Raw genomic sequence first — 25,256 nt, 5'->3', positions numbered from 1 at the left:
ATGGTCGAAGTAGAGAGGATATAAAATGTAGACTGGCAATGGCAAGGAAAGCATTTCTGAAGAAGAGAAATTTGTTAATATCGAGTATAGATTTAAGTGTCAGGAAGTCGTTTCTTAGAGTATTTGTATGGAGTGTAGCCATGTATGGAAGTGAAACATGGACGATAAATAGTTCGGACAAGAAGAGAATAGAAGCTTTCGAAATGTGGTGCTACAGAAGAATGCTGAAGATTAGATGGGTAGATCACATAACTAATGAGGAGGTATTGAATAGAATTGGGGAGGAGTTTGTGGCACAACTTGACTAGAAGAAGGAATCGGTTGGTAGGACATGTTCTGAGGCATTAAGGGATCACCAATTTAGTATTGGAGGGCAGCGTGGAGGGTAAAAATCGTAGAGGGAGACCAAGAGACGAATACACTAAGCAGATTCAAAAGGATGTAGCCTGCAGTATGTACTGGAAGATGAAGCAGCTTGCACAGGATAGAGTAGCATGGAATGCTGCATCAAACCAGTCTCATGACTGAAGACCACAACAACAACAATCCTTCTGTTAAATGTTTTGGGCCGACAGTGACTCGCATCAGTAACTACTATGAAGATGCTCATACAAATCCATCAGCTGATTTTGCAAGACTGTGCACAGTGTGTTCTATTGTTTAAGTACAAGGAGCGCGCTTTCCTAGAAAAGTTAACCAACATACTGCTTCCTCCTACATACATAACTATAAAAAGTTATGAAACTAGAATTAGAAAGAGTGAGCTTCATACGGCGGTTTGCTAACTGTCCTTCTTTTCCCGAGCACTGTTCGTGAGTGGGATGAGATCCAGAGCAGAAGGGGAAGGGAGATGAATGGGAGTGGAATACAAAATACTTTCTGCCGCACACCGTAAGATTGGTAGGCTTGTGCAATATAGGTATAGATGCAGATATGGTCTAAACTGGATCGTACTGCATGCTTCAGTATTTGGAGGTCCTTATTAGACAGTTTCTTAGACCAATCAGAATAATTACACACGTACGCAAAAAAAAAAAAAAAAAAATCTGAATTTTTTTTTAGTTTTGATAGCTGATTTTAATGTAGTTATTGGCGCTGATTTCTATAGTGTAAGGTTTGTCTACAAACAGAAGTAAAACTTTTACCAAAATTCCTAAAAAGGCCATTTTTTATATTAGTGTTATTTATATACAATGTTATTAAACCACATTAAACGCAGGTTAATCACAAACATTGAGTAAGATTAGTTGATATTCCGCCCGGTTAGATTCCAGATTGGGAAGGAGAGCCTGGTCCCCGGCACGAATCCTCCCAGCGGACTTGTGTCGAGGTCCAGTGAGCCGCCCAGCCTGTGGATGGTTTTTAGGCGGTTTTCCATCTGCCTCGGCGAATGTGGGCTGGTTCCCTTATTCCGCCTCAGTGAACTCCACGTACGCGTACACCACCATCTGGGGGCCGAACCGCAACAATAACCCTGATAGCTTGGTTCAGTGTGGGGCGGCCGAGGAGTGACGTGGACTGCGGTCGTCGTCATGGGGTTGTGGACCACTGCGGCTGCGGCGGGAACGGAACCTCTCCGTCGTTTCTAGGCCCCTGGTTAACAAACAACACAATACAAGATTGTCTGAATGAAGTGGCCGAGTGGTTCTAGGCGCCTCTGTCTGGAACTGCGCGACGGCTATGGTCGCAGGTTCGAATCCTGCCTCGGGCATGGATGTGTGTGATGTTCTTAGGTTAGTCAGGTTTAAGTAGTTCTAAGTTCTAGTAGAAATGAGAACAGCGAGAAACTTAACATCAGGATTGATGGTCACGAAGTCAATGAAGTTAAGGAATTCTGCTACCTAGGCAGTAAAATAACCAATGACGGACGGAGCAAGGAGGACATGAAAACGCATTTCTGGCCAAGAGAAGTCTACTAATATCAAATACCGGCCTTAATTTGAGGAAGAAATTTCTGAGGATGTATGTCTTGAGTACAGCATTGTATGGTAGTGAAACATGGACTGTGGGAAAACCGGAACAGAAGAGAATCGAAGCATTTGAGATGTGGTGCTATAGACGAATGTTGAAAATTAGGTGGACTGATAAGGTAAGGAATGAGGAGGTTCTACGCAGAATCGGAGAGGAAAGGAATATATGGAAAACACTGATAAGGAGAAAGGACAGGATGATAGGACATGTGCTCAGACATGAGGGAATGACTTCCATGGTACTAGAGGGAGCTGTAGAGGGCAAAAACTGTAGAGGAAGACAGAGATTGGAATGCGTCAAGCAAATAATTGAGGACGTAGGTTGCAAGTGCTACTCTGAGATGAAGAGGTTAGCACAGGAAAGGAATTCGTGGCGGGCCGCATCAAACCAGTCAGTAGACTGATGACCCAAAAAAAAAAAAACGTTCTAGGGGACTGATGACCTCAGATGTTAAGTCCCACAGTGCTCAGAGCCATTTGAACCATTTTGATACAAGATTAGTTGATAAGGCTTTACTAAAACACTATTACTTGTCTTTGTAGTAACGTTTCCTTGTTTCTTCCAAACTTCTTTTTGTACTTTTCCCGCTGTAGAGTTGAGGATTTTCTCTTTTTAGCATCCAACGGTAGTCAGCCATCATGTTCACGTGCCAGCGCCCTTGATATCTTCGTTCCATTTCTTTTATGTCTTCATGGAATCGTTCTCCTTGTTCTTCATTGATAGCTCCAAGATTTTCCGGAAAATAGTTCAGATCCGAGAATGAAGGAAATGAAATTTAACGCTCATGTCGCAGCCCAACAATTTCTAGTTAGTTACCAGATCGCTAACATTTATCTTTCATTTGGGTCTTTTCTACGAAGGTGATTTGAAAAGTTCTCGAACGGAATAGAAAAAAAGTACTTACATCATTGAAACTTTTTTTATTATTTTTCTGTTTAATCTCCTTGTAGATTAATGCACGTGGTCCAACGATGTTCCAGTGCCTTGATCCCATCTCGAAAATGAGTCTCCTCCAGTCCTGCAAAACAGTTATCATCTCTAGCTATCAATTTTTCGTTTGAAATTAATTTTCGTCCACCAAGAAAAATTTTCAGTTTTGGGAAGAGATAGAAGTCTGTCGGAGTCATATCAGATGAATAAGGCGGGTGTGGCAACAATTCATACCTAAGTTCGTGTAATTTTGCCATGGCGACGGCACATGTGTGCGAGCGCGCGTCAAGAGTCGCGGCACCCATCTTGCAGATAATTTTTTCATTTATTATTCTTCAGTTAAAGTGTGATATACCCTTTGAAATGACATCTGGCAAGCGTGAGCAATTTCACGCACTTTCAATCGGCAATCCTCCATGACCATTTTGTGCGCTTTTGCAATGATTTCTGGAGTAGTGAACATTTTCGTTGACCACTGCACGGATCATTATCTAAGCTCTCTCGACCAAATTTAAATTCATTTGTCCACTTGAAAACAGATGTATATGAAGGAGCAGAATAACCCAGTGTAGTCTGGAAATTGGCACGAATTCCTTTGCTTTCATACCTTTCTTTACGAAGTACTTAATCACTGCTCGAGTCTCGATTTTTTCCATTTTCGCAAATTACTACCCGGGAACAACAAGACAACCACGTCGCCGCCATTGCTCTCTTCCATGAGCACTGACATGGCAAGTGTTTACAGGCAACAGTCCAATGAATATCGCGTGAACATCTTGTTTCTCTATTGCAGACCTCACGTGGTGATTCCGAGAACTTTTCAAAGAAACCTCGTATTTCCTAGAAATCCGGTTACCACTTCTTTAAAAGACTTCCATGGTTTCCTTTCCCGATCTCCCCTTTTCAACATGAAGTTTTCATCCTTCATAAGCTTTCTTATATCAGGCCCAACAAATACCCCTTCTTTAGGTTTTGCCTCAGAGAGGTCAGGAAATTGCTCACAAAGATATCTAAAACACTCTACTTCTTAGGCAATACTTAACAAATTGTTTCATCAGTCCCAACTTGATGTGAAGTGGTGGAAGTAAAACATTTTTAGGCTCCAATAGACTCTCCTTCTCAACGTTCTTAACTCCAGGAACCAAACTTTTTCTTACTGACCATTCTGTTTTAACATAATGTTGTTCATGATCACAGCTATCTCATTCACAGAGGAAGCAGGGGAACATTTTGTAGTCACTCTGTTGGCCTAGTAGCATGGAGAATTCTCTGCTCATAAGTGGACCATTTGCGAGGACAAATGGTCCACTTATGATCAGAGTTCTTAAGCTTGTTAAGGACCAATTTAAGGTTCTCATAACATTCTTTCAAATGAACTGAATGTCCTACTAGTACAGATGGATATTGGTCGCTGTTGTGCAAAAGAACAGTTTTTAGACTTCTTTTGGAGGACTTACTGAAAATTCTCCATTCATCAGGTTCGTATTTGATACTGAATATCTTCACCAACTGAGGAACATTAGTACAAAAAATGGGGTCACCCACTCGAGAGAAAAAAGGCACAAACTCTTTTTCTCTACTTCTTTACCAAGAAAAGGATGTTCCAGGAGCCAGCAAACCCTTTTGTTTCAACCTCAATCCTGAAACCTCAGCTGAATCCTTTGGAAGGCGTTATTCTCTAAGTAAATAATTTAGTTCCTACTGTGTGAAGAGTTTTGGCTCATTGTTGAGGGACTCATAACTATCACATTGTCATCGTCATCACTGCCTTGGGACAACTGATCAACATCATCTAAACTGTTTTCAGTTTTAGCTGCACAAAGGGTACAGGTAAATGGAGGCGCATAGCTGAAACAATGTTTGGATACAAATATTCTTTTTATTTTTGAAATTAAAATGTTGCACACAGCAAGACCAAAAAAACTGTCTTTACTGTGATTTTTCGGTTCTCTTAAAATCATAGACATTACGAAACGAAATGATATCTTCTTACCTGGAAACTATTGTCTCAGTTCTTCTACACACACAGAACACACTTTGTAAGGAGCACATGATTTGTCTTGATCGCCCAGTTTCATACCAAAGTAGGCAAAATATACCTGTTTAACAAAATCATTTATGTTTCTCTGTTGCTTTTCAACAATATAAGACCCACAAATATGGCAGAAATAATCAGTAAAGTTCACACAACCTCTAAAATTCATTATAAACACAAAACTAAATTTCACTTCAGCGAAGAAATAATGGGAATGTGGTCAGCAGAGTGACTACATCCACACTGACAGTAGCTTGACCTTGCAGTGGAGAGCAGACAGTGGGTGGAGGGGGAAGAAGGAAGAGTGGAAGAGGTACTGACACAGACAGCATACTGGCAGCAAATCTAGTATGAATCGGATTCTACCAGTTTTACCATACAATTTTTTAACAAAAGAGAGGCTGTCTCATGATTGCAACTTAAATTTGGACTGATTACATTTGCAAGCTAATCTATTAGGCTAAACACGTAATATTTTAAGATTATTATTTAGATTTCACCTAAAGGTTTTGGTTTGTACGTATATTAAAAACATCTTAAAAGTAAAAATCCAATCTGTGATTTGTGGGTAAACAAAGGCTAATGGAATTTCTTCACCTATTATTTCTCGACGAAACATCCGTACCCAAAGACTGGAAAGTTGCACAAGTCGAACCAATATTCAAGAAAGGTAGTAGGAGCAATCCACTAAATTACAGGCCATATCGTTAACGTCGATTTGCAGCAGGATTTTGGAACGTATATTGTATTCGAACATTATGAATTACCTCGAAGAAAACGATCTATTGACACACAGTCAACATGGGTTCAGACAACATCGTTCCTGTGAAACACAACTAGCTCTTCATGCACATGAAGTGTTGAGTGCTATTGACAAGGGATTTCAGATCGATTCCGTATTTTGGATATCCGGAAGGCTTTTGACACTGTACCACACAAGCGGCTCGTAGTGAAATTGCGTGCATATGGAATATCGTCTCAGTGATGTGACTGGATTTGTGATTTCCTGTCAGAGAGGTCACAGTTCATAGTAACTGACGGAAAGCAAGTGATTTCTGGCATTCCCCAAGGTAGTGTTATAGGCCATTTGCTGTTTCTTATCTATATAAACGATTTGGGATACAATATGAGCAGCCGTCTTCAGTTGTTTGCAGATGACGCTGTCGTTGATCGACTAATAAAGTCATCAGAAGATCAAAACAAACTGCAAAACGATTTAGAAGAAATATCGGAATGGTGCGAAAAGTGACAGTTGACCATAAATAACGAAAAGTTTGAGGTCATCCATATGAGTGCTAAAAGGATCTCTTTAAACTTCGCCGCGCGGGATTAGCCGAGCGGTCTGGGGCGCTGCAGTCATGGACTGTGCGGCTGGTCCCGGCGGAGGTTCGAGTCCTCCCTCGGGCATGGGTGTGTGTGTGTTTGTCCTTAGGATAATTTAGGTTAAGTAGTGTGTAAGCTTAGGGACTAATGACCTTATCAGTTAAGTCTCATAAGATTTCACACACATTTGAACATTTTTGAACTCTTTAAACTTCGTTTATACGATAAATCAGTCTAATCTAAAAGCCGTAAATACAATTAAATACCTAGGTATTACAATTACAAACAACTTAAATTGGAAGGAACACATAGAAAATGTTATGGGGAAGGCTAACCAAAGATTGCGTTTTATTGGCAGGACACTTAGAAAATGTAACAGACCTACTAAGGAGACTGCCTACACTACGCTTGTCCGTCCTCTTTTAGAATATTGCCGCGCGATGTGGGATTCTTACCAGATAGGACTGGCGGAGTACATCGAAAAAGTTCAAAGAAAGGTAGCACGTTTTGTATTATCGCGAAATATGGGAGAGAGTGTCACTGAAATGATACAGGATTTGGGATGGACATCATTAAAATAAAGGCGTTTTTAGTTGCGACAGGATCTTCTCACGAAATTCCAATCACCAACTTTCTCCTCCGAATGCGAAAATATTTTGTTGACGCCGACCTACACAGGGGGGAACGATCACCAAGATAAAATAAGGGAAATCAGAGCTCGTACGGAAAGATAAAGGTGTTCATTCTTTCCGCGTGCTATACGAGATTGGAATAATAGAGAATTGTGAAGGTGGTTCGATGAACCCTCTGCCAGGTACTTAAATGTGATTTGCAGAATATCCATGTAGATGTAGATGTATTCAGCACAACAAATACTATAAGAATCACTATAAAAATTTGAAACAATTTTTTTCATTGCAGTCCTGTATTATAAGTTTAGTACTTCCTTGACGTTGTTACTTCACATTAGCTTCTTTAACAATGGTTCTGGGAAATCTTGCTGATAGAATGTCTGAACTTGTGCGGCACTTCAAACATATCCTGTTCGAGATGAATTAGTCCCCTCTGTCCACTCATGTTGATGGAAAGCACGTCAGTGATGCTGACAAATGGTGCATCCACTTATACATCTCGGATGAGGCTTGTCCAGAGACTTTTGACCAATATTGCATCACAGGAAGCGAAAGGCCACCGAGAACGCTCCACCCCTCCCCTCCTCCGAGGGTCGCTGCACTGCAAAGGGGCAAGTTCTCTCTGCCCCGGCAATAAGCTTTCACTTGTCTCTCGTAAAGTTTGATTGAACACAATCCGCTGGCTCACGTATCTCGAATGGCAAGAGAGAAATATAGAGACGATGTTAATGTAGTCCATTTAACTACCTAAGTCCCCGTGCTACGGCGATATTATGGCTTACCGACAAAATACAACCTTTCCGAAATTGCCCCGAGCTTTAGCTTAACTTGTTGATTACCACTGCAGAAAGTCTTCTTGCACCCCCTCCCCCACCCCCCGCCAACCCACCCTCCCCCTCTGTTCCGTAAATTAAAGCGACAACATCTGAGGAGGACACATCACGACGACATTGACGACCGCTTTTAACTGCACGTAAAACGTAATAAACTGATGTACCGAGAGGCCTGTCCGGTCGCTTTCCTTTTTACTGTTTCCCTTCTCCTGCCCACTCCTCTCTGTCTTTTCGCGGCCATTAGGCCGTTAGCAAAGGCTGCCCGCCAGAAGCTTCCTGTAAGCTAAATCCCCTGAGTAATAAAACGGCAGCGTTTTTTTTCACACTCATACATCTGTCGCTAGCGACCGAGTCAGATAATAAAAATAGAATACATCCAGGAGTGTATCTACGAGGAAAGCAATTTCACAAATACCCCTGACCCTTTTTTTGTCATGTTAACAAGATATATAAATAGTCCCATACTCAGGGAATGAGCGTAGAGCGAGCAGGTGCAGTAATTCTGTATGGCTGCTCGTGGCAAGGTCCTACTGGAGGTTGTTTGCCGTTACCTTCCTCCGACCTGCTACGAAGTGTCCAGTGTGTATCTGTGTCGTGTGGATGACTGGGATGAGTGCTTTTGCAGTGCAGTGTTGCGTTTATGTTGTGGATGAAGGGAAGCAGTGCCGGCTCATAGCCAACTCCTCTCGAAAAGCGCTAAGGGGTCCGCTGAGATTAACATCACTATCCGACGAACGAATCACCATTGACAGTGACACATCCCCTCAGTTCGCGAGACACTGCGGAGATGTTTTGGAATATAGCCCGGACATTGACGCAAAGACTGATGATGAGAAACTTTACGCCACCACCTGTTAAGAAGACACACTGACAGAGAAAGGAAAGTGGCACATCATGAAATATCGGTCCAATACTAATCACTTTGTGGATACGTTCATGACGTAACGGATATTCAATGTTAAACTCTTCAGTCGATTCGGAACTGACGTCCATCATCAATATCAACATGAGGTACGACCGCTACAGGCACGAATATACTTCTGCATTCATCGTGGAGTGGAAGCAAATACCATCCGAATGTCATACTGAAGCATTTCTTGCTATATACATATGTGCAGACTAAAGCGACGAATGAAAATTTGCACTAACGCCGGGATTCGAACTTGGTTCTCCTGCTCACGAGGTAGATGCGCTAACCACTACGCCACCCTGGCACGGGGGCTTAGCGCAACTGCACAGACTACCCTAGAACGCTTCCCTCCACAATTCAAATTCCCAATCACGCCTCAGCCAAAAAATGGTTCAAATGACTCTGAGCACTATGGGACTTCACTGCTGAGGTCATCAGTCCCCTAGAACTTAGAACTACTTAAACCTAACTAACCTAAGGACATCACACACATCCATGCCCGAGGCAGGATTCGAACCTGCGACCGTAGCAGTCGCGCGGTTCCAGACTGAATCGCCTAGAACCGCTTGTCCACCGCGGCCGGCACGCCTCAGTCCACTTGGTGTTCCCCCTAACTCGGACAACATTGCAGAAGCTCTCCAATTGTACTGGAATAGTAACTCAGCATCGAAAGAAACGGGAGATCCTGCCTGGTACCCAGACATAGGTGCTTTAATCAAACGAAACTGTATGGTACCAGAGACCTTTTCACGTCTCAACGATGTACGATGTATGTATGTAGACTGAAGCGACAAATGAAAATTTGTGCCAAGGCCGGGATTTGATCAACTGTGCTAAGTCACTGTGCAAGGTGGCATAGTGGTTAGCGCATCTACCTAGTGAAGAGGAGACCACATTCGAATCCTGAATTTGGTACAAATTTTCATTCGTCGCTGCTGTCTGTATATATACAAAAAAGCTGTTTGAGACCTCTGGAACCGTATAGTTTCATTTGATTTCTTTCCATGCCTGAAACAATTGCTGCTAGTTCATGAACAATGGTAGCCGTCTTCCCATCGCATAGCAGACATCTCTTTGTGTGACAAATCATGGGACTGGAAAGGCCAAACATGGATATGTTCATTCTTCAAGGCGTTTCTTGTGTGAATTGCAGTGGGGATCTTGCATTATCCTTCTGGAATATGGCAAGTGAGATCATACTCATGAAAGATGTGACAACAGGGTTTAACATTCTTGCCACACGCTGGCGACCATTCAGCCTCCATTTAACAATTACCAAATCAGTCATGTTGTCACGTCCAATAACTCCCCGCAATATGATTCCAGGAAATGGAGAGGTATGGGTCTCTAGGATCACTGCTTATTCAGACCTGTTTCCAGGTCATCTACGGACACGTCAGCGTCGATCTGACTGCCACTTACAGAACTAAAACTCGTCACTGAACACAACAGAGTGCCTCTCAATGTCCCAGTTGACTTTGCCTCTAAACCACGCAAGTAATCGTTGTCTATCGTATGGTGTTTGCAATAAACGACGAATATAGCAAATGAGGGTCTCAACCCAGCTTCTAGTAGTCCTGTTGTCGGCTGTTTGTGCTGTCACTATGTTTGCAGACTATTCTAGGATTTCAGCTGTTGTCATCTGTCTATTCGTCACAGCCAAATGATCAGTTCTACGATCTTCTGGCGGTATAGCCCTTCTGGAAGGACTCTTGCCTGCTCTCCTTGACACGCTATTATCCTGAGAGCACCTCGTCATTTGCTCTACAATGATTGTATTAGAGACAACTTTATGTGCCATCATTCGGTATGTTGCTTCTATGTCCCTCATGCCAATGATTAAGACACCAGCAACAAGACACAATCAGTACTCTTACTGTGCGATAATAATGGTAATATTGTCGGCGACAGCGTCACTAGAGCGGAGTTATTAAACTTAGTTTTCCAAAAGTTCGTCACCAAAGAGGACGAAATAAATACTCCAGAATTCGAATCAAGAACCGGCTGCCAACATGAGCAACTTATGAGTAGATATCCTCGGTGTAGCGAAGCAGTTTAAATCTCTTAATAAAGGCAACTCTTTCGTTCAAATAGTAGACCAATTAGGTTGCTTTCGGAGTATCCTGGTACAATAGCTCCGTATTAGCAATCATATACAACCGCTCGCTCGAAAGAAGATCGGTAGTAAAAGACTGGAAAGTTGCAGAGGTAGCGCTATGACTGAAGGAAGGAATTAGGAGTAATCCGATGCATTACAGACCCATATCGCTGGCGTCCATTTGCAGTAGAATTTTGGAACATTTATTGTCTTCGAAGATTACGATTTACCTTGGAGAAAACGGTCTGTTGTCACATAGCACGGGTTCAGAAAGTATCGTTCTTGTGAAACACAACTAGCTCTTTATTCGCATGAAGTAATGTGTGCTATCGACGGGGGATCTCAAATTGATTCCATATCTCTAGATTTTCAGAAGGCTTTTGACACCGTTCCTCGCAAGACACTTCTAATCAAATTGCATCCTTATCCAGTATCACTTCAGTTGTGCGACTGGATTCGTGATTCCTTGTCAGATAGGTAACAGTACGTAGTAATATGATATCTGGCGTTCCCCACAGAAGTGTTATACTCCCTCTGTTGTTCTCAGTCTACACACACTATTTAGGAGACACTCTGAGCAGCCCTCTTTGATTGTCTGCAGATGATGCTGTCATTTAACGTATAATAAAGTCGTCGGAAGATCAAAACCAATTGCAAAATGATTTAGACAAAATATCTGTGAGGTACAAAACGTGGCACATGTTTCTGAATAACGAAAAGTGTCAGATAATCCATGTGAGTATAAAAAGAAATCCGTTAAATTTTGGTTACATGATGAATCGCACGAATAAAGGCTGTCATTTCAACTAAATATCTAGGAATTACAATTACGAAGAACTTAAACTGGAACGATCACATAGATAATATTGTGGGGAAGGCAAAGCAAAAACTGTATTTTATTGGCGGAACATATAGAAGATGCAACAGCTCTATTAAAAAGATTGCCTACACTACTCTTGTTCGTCCTCTTGAGTACTGATGTCTGGGACGTGATCCTTGCGAGGTAGGATTGACGGAGGAGTCTGAAGAAGGGCAGCTCTTTTTGTACTATCGCGAAATAGGACAGAGAGTTTCACGGATATGATGAGCGAATTGGGGTGGAAATCATTAAAACAAAGGCGTTTTTCGGCCGGCCGGTGTGGTCGAACGGTTCTAGGCGCTTCAGTCTGGAACCGCGCGACCGCTACGGTCGCAAGTTCGAATCCTGCCTCGGGCATGGATGTGTGTGATGTCCTTAGGTTAGTTAGGTTTAAGTAGTTCTAAGTTCTAGGGGACTGATGACCTCAGATGTTAAGTCCCATAGTGCTCAGAGCCATTTGAACCATTTGAACCAAAGGCGTTTTTCGTTGCGGCGAGATCCCTTCACGAAATTTCAATCACCATCTTTCTCCTCCGTATGTGAAAATATTTTACAGTCGTTAACCAGCTTACGTAGATCATCGCGATAAAACAACAGAAATCAGAGCTCGTACAGAAAGATTTAAGTGTTCAATTTTCTCAAGCGCTGTTGGTGAGTGGAACGGTAGAGGAATAGTCCGAAGGTGGTTCGAAGAATCCTCTACCAGGCACTTAAGCGTGAATTGCAGAGTATTCATGTAGCTGTAGATATAGACTCTCGGATATAGACTCTGAAAATGATAAAGATGGCGATAAGCTGCAAGTGCACGTCCTTTGGATACGCTGTGTTGTGGTCTCCACCTGGAAACTTCCAGAAAAGTTAGACACAACCAACAGCCATGCTGTGCTTACAGCATTCTTCATCTGTAGGACAGCATTTTTTTTTTACGATGAAATTTTAGTAAATATTTCCCACAGATACGAAAGTGCTGCGTATCAGTTTTCCGTAAGATTATGCCAAGGTGTTCATAGTGTAAAACTTTTATTTTCTATCAGTGTATATTTCATAATCAAAGTGTATTATAACCATCTGTTTGTCTCTCTTCGTCGCTCGCCTCTACTGTTTGAGCACGTCGTCGCGAACCATTAGAGTGAAAATTATACAGACGTTACACGACCCTAAGATCAGTATTTTCAGGTAAAGAATCATACGAGCTCCTGAATGTGCAAAGTTACAGTTTATGTAACAAACAAGTTTTCGGTGCATTAACGCTCGTGACGCTCCCTTGAAAAACGATATACAGTTGTATGATATGGATACGATGAAGTGTACTACTGTTCACAGTTCACGATTAGTTGGTCAAAGACGGAGAATTACTCGTTGCAGGAACTAACGGACAAGCGTTTAATGAATGGTACTGCAGGATGGTGACTGTAGGTCCAAACTAATGTGTAGAGAAAAGTTACGCAACATCATAATTGGAAGAAATTTATCATCAGGGATGAAAACTTAGGAGGAACCACGTCGTTCAGACGACAGAGTTCTGATCGAGACTCTCTACAAAGAGAGAATTTGAGCAGATGGAGAGCTATATCGTGTAGGATACAATTCATGAAGGCACCTTCAGCTTCACAGTGAAATTCGAAGAATATGGTGTGAAGAGTGTTGGTGGAGCGGCAAAAACAGCCCTGTCATACAAAACATGTGAAAGCAATTGGGTCAAATGATTCTCAACCAGGTGTGCACTTTTGTCAACGAATTATCCAGTGTTGTAATGCGGTGCCGAACTTCCTATAGCACGTATAGTTTACAGATAAGTTCTCTTTTAACTGTGATGCTGTTTCCAACTACCGAAACAGCCGTGTCTGAAGTAATAAACATTAATACACCAGCCTCTCTCAGATCTCCAAAAACGATTCTCTGCAACTTCTGGTTTAAAATTACGTTACGTGAACTATTCCGATCTTATTTGGTACAACTCTATTTGACTGATGAACGTTGCCGGATGTTCATTCGAGACATCTACCTGATATAAATACATATACATATACATAAATTGAAAGGGAACATCCTGCCCCATTGGGCAGCGAGATCGCCAGATCTCTCCCTAATGATTTTTCCCCTACGGTGCTACTTGAAGTCGTTGATGTTTGAAACCAAACTGAAGACGGATTGGTTCTTAAGGTCTTACCTGCCTGTCTCAATGTAAAACAGACAACAGGGATACTTGAGGATGGCAATATTTTATGCGCCGTTGTAGTGCATGAACTGAGACACAGTCATTCGAGGTATACCACCTAGTTGTTAGTGTATCATCTCTTACATTTCGCCAGTGGGCGAGCTTTCAAAACAAGGGCCATTTATCTTTGATGCTAAGGTCTCATTTTTTTTAAAAACTTGCACAAGCTTTGGTAGTTACTATAAGGCATTTGCAAAATTGTGTCAGAAATTTTACAAGATACTTCAGCCATTCTTTTCATTTCTTCATGTTGTATCTTTGGCCTGCTGAAAAAAAATGAGAAAGCACCCTTTCGTAATGAATGAGATTTTAAGCTCAAGAAAATGGAAAGAGATCGTGGCAGTAGGATTTTTCCGTAATATTCATTAAAATATGGCAGTTTACTGGATAATGAGTGTTATTTATTACTAAATAATTTTAATATGACAGTCATCCTATAATTCATGACGACTACAGTATATCGTGCGAACATGTGGCATAATCGTAATCGCAGTAATACATTCGAAAGCCCTTGGCAAACATTACCAAAATCAACCGAGACATTGCGGCCGCATGTGAGTATGGCTCGGCACCAGCGCCTGATAGGTTCAGTGTGTGGTCGGCCGTTTTAAAGATGGACCTTCCCCCAGCCACTCTATTCACCAGACCTCAGTTCACGCGATTTCGATCTCATTCCACAACTGAGAAAACCATTGCATGGGAGGCGCTTTTTAAGTAAAGTGAATGTCCTCGGGGCATTTCGGCGATAGGTGGCACACATTGATGGCAATGCCAATGGCATTCAGTGCACTCCCCATTGTCGGCAACGCCATCTGTATGCACTGGAGGACTATCTTGAAGTACATTAGTATTTTTGTTCATTTTTGTTCCATTTTTACTCTTTGACAATAAATTTACACAGAGTTCCAATGCATGTGCTTCATTTCAACCATTACCGTGATCTCCTTTACTGGAACCCTATTTTAAGTTGGCATTCATATACACACAGCCGCACCTATTCAGTCCACATCGTGAAATTTTCATGCTGTCGCTTTATCATAAGATATACCATAGTTGTTATGACTTACGGAATAACTGTCGTATTTGCCACTTCTTGTTCTGAGTTTCGTAAATAATCCTTGATTTTGTAGCATGAGTTATTTAAGAGGTATGCTTTAACTATAGATTTAAATCTTTGCTTTTTTATTGGTTCTTAATTTTCCAAATGGTTAAAATGGCTCTAGGCACTATGGGACTTAACATCTGAGGTCATCAGTCCCCTGGACTTAGAACTACTTAAACCTAACTAACCTAAGGACATCACATACATCCATGCCCGAGGCAGGATTCGAACCCAGACCGTAGCAACAGCGCGGTTCCGGACTGAAGCGCCTAGAACCGCTCGGCTACAGCGGCCAGCTCTTAATCTTACAATTTATTTCGTTGTAGAAAATGCTGTTTTGTGTTTTTTGTTTGTTCAGTCTTGGTAAATGTAAGTTTAGTCTGGCTCTTGCTCCCTAGTCATGAATGCTCCTGTTTGTGAAACAGTTGCTATGTTCTTCTTGCTGTGCCTAATAGATTGATAGACGCACTGACATGGTGCGGTTAGAATCCCCGGCTGTTTGAAAAGAGATTTACATTGAGCTCAGTTACTATTTTAGTTATTATTCGAGCAGCCCTTTTCTGTTGTTTGAAGTGCCAGTACAACAGAAAAGGGCTGTTAGAATAATAGCTAAAATAGTAACTGAGCCTAATGTAAATCTCTTTTTAAACAGCCGGGGATTCTAACCGCACCATGTCAGTGCGTCTATCAATCTATTAGGCACAGCAAGAAGAACATATATATTCATTCCCGACCAATAGTTTCTTATATCATAGTAGTAATTATAGCTTCCTTTGCCATCTGCATAATTTTCACCCTAAAGTTTTGAGATATCCTGTATATTCCTATTTCTTTACTGCTTGTCTCTCCCGTGGGTAGCCAGGCGCATTTTCTCTGGTATTTCGGCAGTTAGTCCGCAGCTCGTGATCGTGCGGTAGCGTTCTCGCTTCCCGCGCCCGGGTTCGATTCCCGGCGGGGTCAGGGATTTTCTCTGCCTCGTGATGACTGGGTGTTGTGTGATGTCCTTAGGTTAGTTAGGTTTAAGTAGTTCTAAGTTCTAGGGGACTGATGACCATAGATGTTAAGTCCCATAGTGCTCAGAGCCATTTGAACCACTTCGGCAGTTATTTGCAATTTCGTTTTTACAGCGTGTAGCTGGTGTCAGCCCAAACAAATTCTGCTCGTCATGACTTTCATGGGACCCCAGGGTCGACGGAATGTATTGGTTTGTTTCCCGTGTGAAACATAATGTTCTTTAAATCGATATTTTACATGCCCATTCGATTGAGCCCTACCATATTAGTCGAATGCGATATTCGTTTTACCGATATGTGTTAACAGAAACAGTAAAATATGAAGAATAACCAGTGTTCCAACAGCGACTGAGCAGCACGCTTCAGCATGGCGGTAGCAGTGAGCGCGGGCCACGACAGTGACGTCGTTGCTGGAGTACTCGTTGTTCCATATGTTTTACTGTCCCTTTTAATACGAGTACATATCGGTAAAACGAATACCGCACTAGACTAATTTTGGGCCACTTAATCGAATGGATACGCAAAATTCCGCTTTAAAAATAATTTTGCTTGTAACGGGAAACAAACCTATGCTTTCCATCGTCGCTGAGCGTCGCATGAAAAACGTTGATGAGCAGCATCCAGCTTCAAGTTTCAAAACAAAATTAACAATATTTGCCGAAATATCAGAGTAAATGCGTCTGACGACTCTTAGGAGAGTCACTCTCTATGTAGTGTGTTGCAGACTATTCATCTAAATTTATACAGGAGATAGATTACTGCAAGACATACATAACTGTAATAGAAACATATGGCTACTGACTTAAACTGTTCAAGACAGCATGTCTGTTCATACACTTGTTCGTCCATGAGGGACTGACTGTTGTTGTTGTGGTCTTCAGTCCTGAGACTGGTTTGATGCAGCTCTCCATGCTACTCTATCCTGTGCAAGCTTCTTCATCTCCCAGTACCTACTGCAACCTACATCCTTCTGAATCTGCTCAGTGTATTCATCTCTTGGTCTCCCCCTATGATTTTTACCCTCCACGCTGCCCTCCAATACTAAATTGGTGATCCCTTGATGCCTCAGAACATGTCCTACCAACCGATCCCTTCTTCTGGTCAAGTTGTGCCACAAACTTCTCTTCTCCCCAATCCTATTCAATACTTCCTCATTAGTTATGTGATCTACCCATCTAATCTTCAGCATTCTTCTGTAGCACCACATTTCAAAAGCTTCTATTCTCTTCTTGTCCAAACTATTTACCGTCCATGTTTCACTTCCATACATGGCGACACTCCATACAAATACTTTCAGAAATAACTTCCTGACACTTAAATCTATACTCGATGTTAACAAATTTCTCTTCTTCAGAAACGCTTTCCTTGCCATTGCCAGTCTACATTTTATATCCTCGCTACTTAGTCCATCATCAGTTATTTTGCTCCCCAAATAGCAAAACTCCTTTACTACTTTAAGTGTCTCATTTCCTAATCTAATACCCTCAGCATCACCCGACTTAACTCGACCACATTCCATTATCCTCGTTTTGCTTTTGTTGATGTTCATCTTATATCCTCCCTTCAAGACACCATCCATTCCGTTCAACTGCTCTTCCAAGTCCTTTGCTGTCTCTGACAGAATTACAATGTCATCGGCGAACCTCAAAGTTTTTATTTCTTCTCCATGAATTTTAATACCTACTCCGAATTTTTCTTTTGTTTCCTCTACTGCTTGCTCAATATAGAGATTGAATAACATCGGGGAGAGGCTACAACCCTGTCTTACTCCCTTCCCAACCACTGCTTCCTTTTCATGTCTTTCAACTCTTATAAATGGAGCAAATGGACGACAAAATCACTTTGCCTGCCTTAATGGAAGGACATATCACATATTCCCTCAAATTGTCCAGCCAAACTCTTATGGATATATCTTTCGATGTTAAGTGAAATATTATTGAGAAGCTGGAGGGGGGAGAGAGGGGCAGGGTTTTGCCTCAGCAGCTTGTGAGGGGAACTGCCTCTGACAGCTGTGTTTCACGGCCAATGGATCGACCAAGCTAGCCTCGACACCGAACCCATATGGCATCAATTTTTTCATTTAGTTGTTTGGGAGAATATCGTTGAATCGAAAGAAGGTCTCATCGCAGAAATTGCCATCGCCGCTGGCATATTTAGGTATCAATGTCTTCAATTTATTAGAATCAGGTCAAAATATTTCGGCCTGGCAGTGAAGGGCTGTATCTTTTAACTAAAAGAAGCACTAATTTTTTGATGCGACCCCTTTTTAGGTCAGCGTACTATGTCCAACGATTCTCCCTAGAACTTAGAACTACTTAAAACTAACTAGCCTAAGGACATCACACACATCCATGCCCGAGGCAGGATTCGAACCTGCGACCATAGCGGTCGCGCGGTTCCAAACTGAAGCGCCTAGAACCGCTCGGCCACACCGGCCGGCTTTAGACGCGTGAATAGTCAGAAGTCAGACTGTACCAAATCTCATGAATGAAGAGCATTTTAAAATAATTTATATTTCACATCTCTCTGTTTTCCCACAGCTAACAAAGCTCTGAGATACGTATGTACATTGTCCTGATGGAGTTTTTGTCTCTGTATCAATCTGTCTCTTGTACCCCTTTTGCCGTTCTGTTGGTTCGGAGGAATTTTGTAATATTCGCCACTTATCCTTTTACCCTTCGCTAGGTTACAAATTACGATAATTCCATTTCAATTCTAGAGAACTCTATTCACAATCTTTCGAATGCGTCTTTTTTGCCAAACCTGTACCTTGCAGATCAGCTTTTCCCAACACCTAAAACAGGTTGTGGAGAAATCAGAACTTCCGAGATAGTTATAAGCTTTTGCAGGCATCACTGACTTTATCATACAGTGAAACGCGTATCAATCATGTTGTGGTGATTGCTCTGTACTGGTTACTTTGTATTGATCCAAACACTTCCTGTGTCTCGGAACGTTTGTAAAGGCCTTCAAATTACATTTTTGGTACATTCAACAGTACTGAGGAAGCAGCCAGTGCCTGATTTTTCTGTACTACATTTGAGAATTCAACCTTGCACAAAAGTGTCCAATGGCGGCTTTGTGTCGTTACGTTAAAAACTTCACCAAAGTGCCAACCTTATTTGAAAAGAGAATGCAAACAAACTTCACATATTATGTGTCAAATTCACTTTCGGAAATTATACAACCATGTGCCTGTTTGTAGCAGGGAATGTTCTTTTCGTACGGACAACCCTGATTTGTGGGAAAACCTTGACAGCAATTCACCACGTTTATCCATTTTTGCTCTACCCATGTGTTTCTTTTCCTGACTGTGCGCAACTTCTCGACACTAGTGTGCCGGCCGGGGTGGCCGAGCGGTTCTAGGCGCTACAGTCAGGAACCGCGTGACCGCTACGGTCGCAGGTTCGAATCCTGCCTCGGGCATGGATGTGTGTGATGTCCTTAGGTTAGTTAGGTTTAAGTAGTTCTAAGGTCTATGGGACTGACGACCTTAGAAGTTAAGTCCCATAGTGCTCAGAGCCATTTGAACCATTTTTGACACTAGTGTAGTAGGAACTACACTCCTGGAAATTGAAATAAGAACACCGTGAATTCATTGTCCCAGGAAGGGGAAACTTTATTGACACATTCCTGGGGTCAGATACATCACATGATCACACTGACAGAACCACAGGCACATAGACACAGGCAACAGAGCATGCACAATGTCGGCACTAGTACAGTGTATATCCACCTTTCGCAGCAATGCAGGCTGCTATTCTCCCATGGAGACGATCGTAGAGATGCTGGATGTGGTCCTGTGGAACGGCTTACCATGCCATTTCCACCTGGCGCCTCAGTTGGACCAGCATTCGTGCTGGACGTGCAGACCGCGTGAGACGACGCTTCATCCAGTCCGAAACATACTCAATGGGGGACAGATCCGGAGATCTTGCTGGCCAGGGTAGTTGACTTACACCTTTTAGAGCACGTTGGGTGGCACGGGATACATGCGGACGTGCATTGTCCTGTTGGAACAGCAAGTTCCCTTGCCGGTCTAGGAATGGTAGAACGATGGGTTCGATGACGGTTTGGATGTACCGTGCACTATTCAGTGTCCCCTCGACGATCACCAGTGGTGTACGGCCAGTGTAGGAGATCGCTCCCCACACCATGATGCCGGGTGTTGGCCCTGTGTGCCTCGGTCGTATGCAGTCCTGATTGTGGCGCTCACCTGCACGGCGCCAAACACGCATACGACCATCATTGGCACCAAGGCAGAAGCGACTCTCATCGCTGAAGACGACACGTCTCCATTCGTCCCTCCATTCACGCCTGTCGCGACACCACTGGAGGTGGGTTGCACGATGTTGGGGCGTGAGCGGAAGACGGCCTAACGGTGTGCGGGACCATAGCCCAGCTTCATGGAGACGGTTGCGAATGGTCCTCGCCGATACCCCAGGAGCAACAGTGTCCCTAATTTGTTGGGAAGTGGAGGTGCGGTCCCCTACGGCACTGCGTAGGATCCTTCGGTCTTGGCGTGCATCCGTGCGTCGCTGCGGTCCGGTCCCAGGTCGACGGGCACGTGCACCTTCCGCCGACCACTGGCGACAACATCGATGTACTGTGGAGACCTCACGCCCCACGTGTTGAGCAATTCGGCGGTACGTCCACCCGGCCTCCCGCATGCCCACTATACGCCCTCGCTCAAAGTCCGTCAACTGCACATATGGTTCACGTCCACGCTGTCGCGGCATGCTACCAGTGTTAAAGACTGCGATGGAGCTCCGTATGCCACGGCAAACTGGCTGACACTGACGGCGGCGGTGCACAAATGCTGCGCAGCTAGCGCCATTCGACGGCCAACACCGCGGTTCCTGGTGTGTCCGCTGTGCCGTGCGTGTGATCATTGCTTGTACAGCCCTCTCGCAGTGTCCGGAGCAAGTATGGTGGGTATGACACACCGGTGTCAATGTGTTCTTTTTTCCATTTCCAGGAGTGTAGATTGTACAGCAAGGGAAATGAACAACAGTCGAACTTGTGGTCGTATCAAGCGAGCTCCTTGGCTGTTTGTCAACAGCTGAATCTGCTTATTCTGGACGCATCCTAAGGCGTAACTGCCCTCACTCAACAATTATCCTTTGTAGTTATCTAGCACGATGTCCATTGTTTAAATGCCACTATAATTCGCTTCCAGATCCTAGACAGATAATTTAAAGATTCGGTATATGGTCATTGGTATTTCAAAAAATAATTTTCATTAACATCGTTATCACAAATGACTCTTTTATTCGTTTTGTTTATGAAAACCGAACATCATATACATCGAAGTGACAAGAGTCGTGGAACACCTCCTAACATAGTGCTGGACCTACTTTTGCCCGGCTTAGTGCAGCAGGTTGACGTGTCATGGATCAACAAGTTGTTGGAAGTGCCCTGCAGAAATATTGAGCCATGATGCCTCCATAGCCGTCCACAGTTGCAGAGGCGTTGCCGGTGCACGATTTTTGTGCACCAACTGAGCTCTAGATTATGTCCTATAAATGTTCGATTGTATTCATGCCGAACGATCTAGGTGGCCGAATCATTCAGTCGAATAGTCCAGAAAGTTCTCCAAACCAATCATGAACAATTGTGGCCCGGCGACATAGTGCATCGTTGTTTGCGAACATGAAATCCATGAATGTCTGCAAATGGTCTTCAAGTAGCCGAACATAACCATTTCCAGTCAATGATCGGTTAAGTTGGACCAGAGGACCCAGTCCATTGCATCCAAACAAAGCCCACACCATAATGGAGCCAACAGCTTGCACAGTTGCCCTGTTGACAACCTGGGTCCATGACTTCGTGGGGTCTGCGCCACACTCGAACCCCACTATCAGTTTTGCCAACTGAAATTGGGACTCATCTGAGCAGTCCACGGTCTTCCAGTCGTCTAGGTTCCAACCAATATGGTCACGAGCCCACGAGAGGTGCTGCAGGCAATGTCACGTTGTTAGCAAAGGCACTCGCATCGGTCGTCTGCTACCATAGCCCATTAACGCCAAATTTCGCCGCACTGTCGTAACGGATACGTTCGTCGTACGTCCCATATTGATTTCTGTGATTATTTCAGGCAGTGTTTCTTGTCTGTAAGCACTGACAACTCTATGCAAACGCCGCTGCTCTCGGTCGTTAAGTGAAGTCCGTCAGCCATTGCGTTATTCGTGGTGAGTGGAAATGCCTGAAATTTGGTATTCTCGACACACTCTTGACACAGTGGATCTTGGAATACTGAATCCAGTATCGATATCCGAAATGGAACCATCCCATGTGGCTACTTCCAACTAGCATTCCGTGTTCAAAGTCTGTTTATTCCCTTCGTACTGCCATAATCACATCGGCAATCTTTTCACGTCGATCGAATGAGTACAAACGACAGCACTGCCGATGCACTGCCCTCTTATACCTTACGTATGTTGTACCACCGCTATCTGCATGACCTTTGTCACCTAAGTGTGCATTGTAGAGTGACCCTTCGCCAGAATACGTCCGCTCACTATAAGTTTTCACGCAAAGTTCTGACAAGCATACATTTGCTAGAATAGGCAGGAAAACTAAACTAATATATAAAATACTTTTTCAACTTCAGTATAATAATGGTAAACGTTACAGTTTACGAAGTTCTTAACACAAATAGATCCACATTATTACAAAACTGACTTGAACTAACAAAATTACACTGATATAAGAAATATACGACACTTCGCCTCACGAAAAGCATAAAAAAACCGATACCGCTTGTCACAAAAACAGTGTAGAGACCGATACCCGACTTTCCGACAACAATACTGAACTGCCCGAAACTCTGTGTCAGGAACTTCTACACTGAACTGACCGATGCCGCTGGAAACACTATAATCAACTGATGAGTCAAGTATTAACTTTCCTGCTACCTGGCGCTACATTGCTTTGATATATACTGTATATATACTGGCACTTAACGAAGTGTAGCTGCAAACATACATAAAATATATGTACGTGTCAGTATGTCTGGGGATGTGAATGTGTGCATATGTTTGCGAGTGAGAGAGAGAGAGAGAGAGAGAGAGATTGAGAAGCAGGGAGGGTAGGAGAAAGGGCAACGAGCAATATAATATATATCTGTATTGTGCGCATGTATGAGAGCTTTGCATTCGTACCTGTGACCATGCGAACCTGTATAATTTTAATTCCTCCTTTTCGGCACCAGGAAGCCACGGGCCGACGGTCGAAGCAGACGAGAATCGAACGAGGCACATCTCAGGTTAGCAGCCGTTCTTCTGTTTTGTTCTGTGTGGCGTCCGCTTCCTTTCCTCTTCCTACTGAAAGTGACAGCCCGAAACGCTCTGCTGGCGCTACACTCTCGATTACAACTATTCCCATGTAGGACTGCAGATGCTCTCATCTCAGAACCCTGAACTCAGGTGGAAACAGCACACCTCTACAACACTCGTCCTGCCAGTTTTGGTTGGGAAATGAAAAAGTGAAAATTAAATACAGTTTGTTTATACGACAATGACTTTTACTCCGGTTAACATATCACACACACACAAACACACACACACACACACATGCTCCAAAGTTTTCACTTCTTCAATGGAATAACGATCTCCCAATACTGAAGTAAACATAAACATCTAAGCCCTACGGTCTGAAAGACTTTTTCTATGCTGTGAGGTAAACAGAGGAACCGGAAAACCGCTCTCTAATTTGACTCTTTATAACCATGTAGGCAGCGTTACGTGTCCTGACAGTAAAGAATGACTCCTTTCATTTTTGACAGTTTGCTCTACCTCTGAAGAATAAACCTCGATTTGCAGGTAAACATTACGCAAATTTTAGCGACAAACTGCTGCGACCTCGTTAAACTTTCTGTGCTCTCTTTGGTTGCATGATAGTCACATGAACTTAATTCTTAATTTGAAAGTTTAGCACGATGACATAATTTTGCTACGAACATTTTCACGACTATAGTTGCAGATCAGTTTCTACTAAATACTGTGGCTGATTAACGTTGTATGTTCTGATAACGCCATTCGCTAATTATGACTGAAACACGCAAATAATGCTAGCAAAATTTTCTGGTACACTGATATGCAGAAATTATGTATTCCATCCCTAGCTCTTGATTGCAGTCATTATACTGCGAAATCTCCCAGAAAAAATATGGTGAGAATTATTAGTTAGGCAGTAACAAACTAACTGAATCGATAACAGTTATATTATGACAGTTGTTTTATAAACATCATCAAATGTAAGATTTAACAAGTTTAGTGTCACTTTTTATCGATAACATTAAAAATTACTAACGATATTAGTAAAGCTTTTTAAACAACAATGCGTCATGCGTGAAAAAAATAGAACTCCTACTGGAGATAACCAGTTCTGGGAGATTATTTGTATTTAAGTAAGTTTTGAGAAACAGTTTAACGGGAAGGCATGAAAAGCAAGTCATGAACTGAGAACTCCTGTTTGGTAGTCTGGTGAGTAGGTTGTGTTATACAGCGAGGAAAGAAAATGATTCCAGAATTCAAAAACTGTGTATGTGTACGAATTGTATTTATCTGGGAGATACAGTGGTGCAGAGAAGAATAGATATAGGCATGTTGCAACATTGCATCAGTTAATGTGATCATCACAAGTTGACTTGACATGTGTTGTATTTTAGCTAACATTAAAGTATATGTAGCACATAATGCGCCTGAAATATCTATTAGGTTGGTGCATAAGTTCGTAGCGTTTTTCCATAAGTTAAATAAACACAACAGATAAACATAACAAAGACTTTAGTCATCAATAATATACTCTCCTTCACTACTACTGCCAACCGTGGGGTAACTTCGACTCTGTGACTGTAGAAATCACGTGGTTTCGAGGCGAAGAACTCGTCGAGTCTGTTCGGAGCGCATTTTCATCCGGAAAGGAAATTCCTTAAAGGTTGTGTTCGATAAAGAGCCGCAAAGGCGAAAAGCTGAGGGCACCAGATCAGGTGAATAAGGGGTGTGCAGTATTATTTCTTAAACCAACTCATGTATAGTATTTTCTGCCAGGCTATCAGAATGCGGGCGGGCGTTATCGTGGCGTAGTATCACTACATGCAGTCTTCTTGGTTGTTGTTCTTGGTTTGCTTCTGCAAGGTGTCTCAGTTGTTGATAGTAAACGTCAACAGTGATGGTTAAACCTCGGGGAAGCAATTTGTAACACGCCACGACGTCGCATTTCCACCAGATGCATAACATTATCTTTTGTGGATGTGTGCAGATCTCTGAACGGGGAGCTGATGTTTTGTTTTGGCCCAAAAAATCCTTTGTTTTCTTCATGTCAACAAA

The 25,256-nt window shown here is 42.7% G+C and overlaps 1 protein-coding gene across 1 annotated transcript in view; it reads left to right on the top strand.

The window, feature by feature from the left end:
- The window catches only part of LOC124798896 (follistatin), a 233,887-nt gene that overhangs the window by 165,854 nt on the left and 42,777 nt on the right, over positions 1–25,256 (top strand). The window contains exon 5 of the mRNA XM_047262428.1: positions 23,138–23,191. Coding sequence (XP_047118384.1) covers positions 23,138–23,191 — 54 coding nt within the window. The remainder of the gene's footprint in view (positions 1–23,137; positions 23,192–25,256) is intronic.

Source organism: Schistocerca piceifrons, chromosome 5 (assembly GCF_021461385.2).
Source record: "Schistocerca piceifrons isolate TAMUIC-IGC-003096 chromosome 5, iqSchPice1.1, whole genome shotgun sequence".
Taxonomy (NCBI): domain Eukaryota; kingdom Metazoa; phylum Arthropoda; class Insecta; order Orthoptera; family Acrididae; genus Schistocerca; species Schistocerca piceifrons.
The sequence above is the reverse complement of the archived record's forward strand: the minus strand, read 5'-3'. Positions and strand labels throughout refer to the sequence as shown.